This window comes from Scyliorhinus torazame, chromosome 14, assembly GCF_047496885.1.
Source record: "Scyliorhinus torazame isolate Kashiwa2021f chromosome 14, sScyTor2.1, whole genome shotgun sequence".
NCBI classification, from domain to species: Eukaryota; Metazoa; Chordata; class Chondrichthyes; order Carcharhiniformes; family Scyliorhinidae; genus Scyliorhinus; species Scyliorhinus torazame.
In genome coordinates this window covers 61,064,708-61,071,432 of record NC_092720.1, presented here as the reverse complement: position 1 = coordinate 61,071,432, position 6,725 = coordinate 61,064,708, and the positions used below count along the sequence as shown (strand labels likewise).

General features: G+C 40.3%; 1 protein-coding gene across 1 annotated transcript in view; it reads right to left on the bottom strand.

Annotated features, from left to right (window-relative positions):
* Nucleotides 1–5,981: 5,981 nt before the first annotated feature.
* cops7a (COP9 constitutive photomorphogenic homolog subunit 7A) overlaps nt 5,982–6,725 on the bottom strand; it is a 56,319-nt gene continuing 55,575 nt past the window's right edge. The window contains exon 7 of the mRNA XM_072474280.1: nt 5,982–6,368. Coding sequence (XP_072330381.1) covers nt 6,210–6,368 — 159 coding nt within the window. The 3' untranslated portion in view covers nt 5,982–6,209. The remainder of the gene's footprint in view (nt 6,369–6,725) is intronic.

Here is a 6,725-nt window from a genome sequence, read left to right as displayed (position 1 = left end):
ACGGAAGAGGCTGATGGGAAAATCAGCCAACAGGACTCAACAGACAGCTGCAGGTAAAACAGTGTATTCGCCTCTATGGAAGCCAGACCGAATCGATACCTGCAGCCATCAACATAACAACACCCCAGCCATCTGCATATAAAGTAGCAATCCCGGGAACAATATGCTACAAATTAGTAACACAAAGCCAACCCAGACCTTTCGGCGCCAGCAGGAGCTGACACAAAGAGAGGTAAACGACCACCCCTCGATCAAGGAATCGCTCCAGTATTGGAGAATATCGAACCAAGTGATTGGGACCAAGTCCAATCACTTGGAACCAGGTACAAGGTCCGCCCCGAGAGGCGGGAAGCCCCTGGGGACTATAAGAATAGGGGCCAAGTTCAAATCGACCCATCTTCTCTCCGCACCCTTCGAGTCCCTTCTGCAAGAAAACGCAAGTTTTACTCCAACGATCGCTACCAGATAGACACTCCTGACTATCAACCTGTACCAGCTTTTGAATCCCGCAGGCTCAGAACCCATTCGAAAGGCCATTCGTTTATCTGACCTGGTGGGCCATTTCCAAAGTTAAGTATTGGCCTGTTAGTGGGAGGTAGTAGTTTAGAAGTAGAATTATTGTATAAAAGTATTGATTGCTGTATATAAATGAGCGTTGATTTAACTCTTATTAAGCGGTGTGTTGGATTATTAATCATTACTCGGACTTGAACCACGTGGCGGTATCAGAAAGATACCTGGCGACTCAAGAGCAAAGGTGACAGAATTAGAGCAAATAAACTAAGGTTAAAACGAGCAACATGGTTCAAATATCCACCGACTTCACAGCAGTCTAAATGCTAACATTTCTTCTGCGGAAATAGTGAATATTTAGAAAATATACACATAAAAAAAGCTTGGAACTGCTTCTCTAAGAGCACTGTGGGTGTACCTACATCACTAGGACTGCAACGGTTCAACAAGGCAGCTCACGATCACCTTAAGGGCAGTCAGGGACAGACAACACATGCCGGCCTTGACAGCGATACCCACATCATATGAACAAAAATAATTTGTTCCATTTTCCAGGTCCTGCTTCAGAACCCAATCTGGCCAAACCGTATTCCTTCAATTTACTGTTGATTAAGGAAATCAATCCAATCCCTTATGAATAATTCACATCAGTATTTACTGTCAGTGTGGAATACTATTGCTACAATAATCTAATAGTCATGCGCCACTACTTCCTAATTATCCATGTACATTTCCTAACCCCTCACTATACAAAGGTCTTTGCAATCCCAGACAGGTGGGCTGTAAGTAGCTAAAAATACTCTTGGTGCAATTCTCAATGGGAAGATTTCACGTATTCGCTATTTGTAGCCATTATCATTTTAGTCTATATAGAATACAATTGCTCCAAAATGTATTCTGCAGAAATGTGTTACATCCTTTATTTTGATTTGCTTGGTACAATTTAGTTCCTTACAAAACAGCTTAACTGATGAGCATAATTTTTTGAAAACACTCTGCACCACCCTTAAACACCATTACTTACATAATATTGAATTGCTCCAGAAAATACTTACAGCGCGTTATGGCGTCAGTCACCTAGAGAGACAAAACACATTGTTTTTAAAGAAGCCTGTACATGGAAACAAAACTTGCAACAGGCACAAAGAAGAAATGCCCTTGCGTGAACAAAATGGTCTCTCATCTCATTCAGTAACATTTTACTTCAAAAAGTAAACATTTTTTCACAACAATTTTTGGAACTAAATAATTTTCCTGAAAATATACAAAAGGTAACTGCTGCTTTTCAAGTTGTTTAGGACAAATTGGTAAATTATATAGATTTCCATGATAGAAACCATTGAAGATAGTGTATATGGATTTCAGAAAGGCATTTGATAAGGTTCCCCATGATGATAATAATCTTAGTTACTGTGAAAAGCCCCTAGTCGCCACATTCCGGCGCCTGTTAGGGTACAGGGGAGAATTTTGAATGTCCAAATTACCTAATAACACTGGAAGGTTGGGTGGGTGATGGGTGGGGGCCTAGAAGGGGGTGCGGTGTAGTGTTCATGTGTGTGGGTGTGTGTGGGTGGGGAGGGGGAGGTGGTGACATTACCCATGGGTGGGGGACCCACAAGCTCACTTAGAACTCGGGGCACCCTTTCAAAATGGCAACCCGATCCCAGAGTTCAGCTCCCCAGTGCTCAAACAAATTCTAAGTGTGGGCTAAACTGGTGAGAAACTCCTCAAGGCCCAAAATGTGACTAGGTGTCATTGAATAACGGTGGGGAACTCGCCGGTAGAGCTGGTGGGAAACTCACTGAAAACCCGCCACAAATTAACTTTGAAATTTTTTGGGAGAATCAGGCCCAATGTGAAAGGCTCAACAGAAGGTTACAGGGAAATTTGGCTGTCTGGATATAGAAATGGCTGGCCGAAAGAAGACAGTGAGTGGTAGTGAATGGAAAGTATTCTGCCTGGAGGTTGGTGACCAGTGGTGTCCCACAGGGATCTGTTCTGGGACCTCTGCTCTTTGTGGTTTTTATAAATGACGTGGATGAGGAAGTGGAAGGGTGGGTTAGTAATTTTGTTGATGACACGAAGGTTGGTGGATTTATAAATAGTGTTGAAGGCTGTTGCAGGTTACAACAGGATATTACAGGATGCAGAGCTGGGCTGAGAAGTGGCAGATGGAGTTCCACCTAGATAAATGTGAAGTGATTCATTTTGGAAGGTCGAATTTGAATGCTGAATACAGGGGTAAAGGCAGGATTCTTGGAAGTGTGGAGGAACAGAAGGATCTTGGGGTCCACATACATAGATCCCTCAAAGTTGCCACCCAGGTTGATAGGGTTGTTAAGATAGTGTATGCTGTTGGCTTTAATTAACAGGGGGTTTGAGTTTAAGAGCTGCGAGGTTTTGCTGCAACTTCATAAAACCCTGGTTAGACCATACTTGGAATATTGTGTCCAGTTCTGGTCGCCCCATTAGATTTACCAGGATGCTGCCTGGACTGGAGGACATGTCTTATGAAGAAAGGTTGAGGGAGCTAGGGCTTTTCTCACTGGAGCAAAGAAGGGTGACTTGACAGAGGTGCACAAGGTGATGAGAGGCATGGATAGAGTGGATAGCCACTTTGGACGGAAATGGCTGTCACAAGGGGACATAATTTTAAGGTGATTGGAGGAAGGTATAGGGAAGATGTCAGAGGTAGGTTCTTTACACAAGAGTGGTGGGTGCATGGAATGCACTACCAGCAGAGGCAGAATCAGAGTCATTAGGGACATTTAAGTGACTCTTGGTCAGGCACACAGACAGCAGTAAATTGAAGGGGCGTAAGTTAGACTGATCTTAGATTAGGATAAATGGTCGGCACAACATTATGGGCCGAAGGGCCTGTACGGTTCTATGTTTGTGGCGTTTAGGGTGATTTCAAAACATCATGTCTGAAAGTTTTTATATATTCACAGATATGGAATCTATTTTATATATACTACCTCTTCCTGAAGTAAGTTACACCCAATTCCCTGTTACAAGAATCGCTTTCATCTGGAGGGGGGAAAAAACCAAATCTAAATCTACTAAAGTTTCTTCACTCAAAACTAATTTTATCCTCAAAACACAATTTAAGGCACAACCTTTATATCAGATACCTTTATTTCTACAAATAATACTAAATTAATTTGTCCTAGAATCCTAGTCACTCATTTCATGAAGATTCAAATTATCTTATCTACCACGATTCTTTTAGTATTACCTTGTTTCCAGATAATTATCTATAATTCCTTAATTATATTCCAATTTAGTATTTTGTTCTTCCTTGACAAAGTGCAAAAGGAACATTTCACCAACCTCAATCTTCAATTTTTTTTTAAAATTTAGAATACCCAATTCATTTTTTCCAATTAAGGGGCAATTTAGCATGGCCAATCCACCTAGCTTGGACATTTTTGGGTTGTGGGACAGTAGCCCAGAGCCGGGGTCAAACCTGGGACCTCGGCGCCATGAGGACGTAGTGCTAACCCACTGCACCCGACCGTGCTGCCCTAATCTTCAACTTTTTAGTATTGATTAAAAAAGTGTTTTCCACTTTTTTCATGCCAAAGGAGAGATATTTACTTCTTCATGGGATGTGAGCAAGGCCAGTATTTTTTTGCTGATCCTTATTTTCCTCGAGGTGGCAATGAGTGCCTGCTTGAACAGCTTCAGTCCATATAATTTAGTTACACAGTGCTTTTAGGATATATTGGCCTTAGAAGGAATGCAACATGAAGGAATGACTTGCATTTATATAGTGCCACTAGATTCTCCAAAATAGTTTTAGAGCCAATTTACCAGTTACCACTGTTGTCATGAGGGAAATGCAGGAATTATCAATTTTAACATTTTTCTTTAAAAAAAAGATGAAAGCGATTCCTATAAATAGTGAATTGGGTGTAACTTACTTCAGGAAGAGGTAGTATATATAAAATAGATTCCATATCAGTGAATATATACAAACTTTCATACATGATGTTTTGAAATCATCCCAATTTATTTATTTATTTTACAAGGGGCAATTTAACATGGACAATTCACCTACCCTGCTCCTCCTTTTGGTTTCTGGGGGTGAGACCCACACAGACACGTGCAGAATGTGCAAACTCCACACGGACTGTGACCCGGAGCCAAGATCGAACCTGGGATCTCGGCGCCATGAGGCAGCAGGGCTAACCCACTGCGCCACCGTGTTGCCTTTTTGAGAGTTTTCTGAGTGTAAATTAGCTGCCATGTTTCCAACAATGACTACACTTCAAAAAATACTTCATTAGCTGTAAAGCATTTTGAGACAACCAATGGTCATGAAAAGCACAATATAAATGCCAATCCTTGGTCCAGTATGGCTGCACCTTCTACATTCTCTTCCTGATCTCCTTGACTTCTCTATCCCAATCCCTGGTGTTATTTGAAGTTATTCTGAAGTGGTACAAAGCAACTCTAATAACCCAGCGCAGAGCTACCATAAACTAAAACTGTGTGTAAGTAAAGGTTACTGAAAACCACCTCACCTCAAACATGTGTAACAGCCCTTTAATTTGCACTGGTTCAGGTCCCATCTTGCAGCTGCACCTCGCTGTTTGGTGATCAACGTAGTAATTCATGGACTAAACTTCCATAAACAAAGTTTGAATCTGGTGTCGCATCAGCTGGTTTGACTGAGTGACGTCAGGATAGCATCAGTGCAAGCTGATTTGGTGCACGCAGGAGAAACACCCATTTCTTCTTCTGCCCTCATGCCAAGCAAACCACTTGGGAAACAACAGGTGCAGCAATCCACATACAGTAAGTGGTGCAACTCCTCTGCAGTGCTGCTAAAAACTGTGCTACATAAATGAATTTCTAACCCATTGTCTGAAACATCTCATCAGGTTTAAAATTGAGCTTTTGCTTTTCATTGGAAAGTGCAATCATGTATGAGTTACAACTAATAGATTACCTATTCATAAAGTAATGCAATGGCACATACTTGTATTCTTAAATGAAATTGACATCCAATGACATTTCTCCAGTTTCATGCTGACCAACTTTGCTTTGAAAAGGAATTCAAAATAAAGTTTGGCTTTTTAGCTCTGATGCTAAAGAGGCCAATAATTGCATCAAAGAGCCGAGCACTGTCTTCATCTCATTACAATATGTTCTCGAGCAATCACATTTCATGCCTGTCGATTCCGATTGTTTTTAAGTGCCTCAATTTGAGATTATTGAACACAAGATTTATGAAGCAAAGTATTTGAATGAGTTAAATCTCAATAAAATACCGGTCATCCGTTTTTTTGTCTAAATTTCTTTAGAATAAACTCATTGTAGCGATTATTTTTAAAGTAATTTCATTGCAGAGTACCTTTTGAGCTTCAATGTGCACACATAGACTTACAAAACAAGTCACTGTAGAGAACAGTGAACAAGTGTGAACATATGAATGCAAAAATCCTTTATCACTTCAGAGATCAGTTTGTAACTAGTACCTTTTAATAGGAAAAGGATGATTCAGTAGTCATTCAGATTTCTATTATAAAACCTGTGTATTACAAAAAAACATTTTCAAATTCACAGGAAAGGCTATTTAAATCTTTTTCAATGTGTCATTTGGGAGAACCACTGCACAGTTCATTATATTTTCATTTCTTCTCAGTTTCTCTAAATAAGTATTGGAATATTCCTTCCCACATGTGCTTCTAATGACGGCTGGATGATAAACTTTTAGATTTTGAAAGTTTCTTTGTAGATGGACGTTGTTCAACAAGCTGTGGAGTGTCACGATCCATGGGATGCTGATCAGGATCTTGCGTTGAGGTAGAGGCTGTTGCCTTCAATGTCTTCTTTATGTTCGCCACCTTAAAAATAGAAACCATAATGAAAATCTTTATTTGTGTCACAAGTAGGCTTACATTAACTGCAATGAAGTTACTGTGAAAATCCCCTATCGTCACATTCCAGCGCCTGTTCGGGTAAACTGAGGGAAAATTCAGAATGTCCAATTCACCTAACAAATAACAGCCATGCTGAATTGCCCCTTAATTGGGAAAAAAAAACTAGGTACTGTAAAATTTATAAAACAAAATACGTACAGTGTCAGCGAAATAATTTTATTTATATGTGCTTATTTAATCTACTTAAATCCATCAGATTGCTATGTGCTTGCTCCACCTTTCAGCTATTGTCATATTCAAGTCCCTACTATCTTTCCTCTC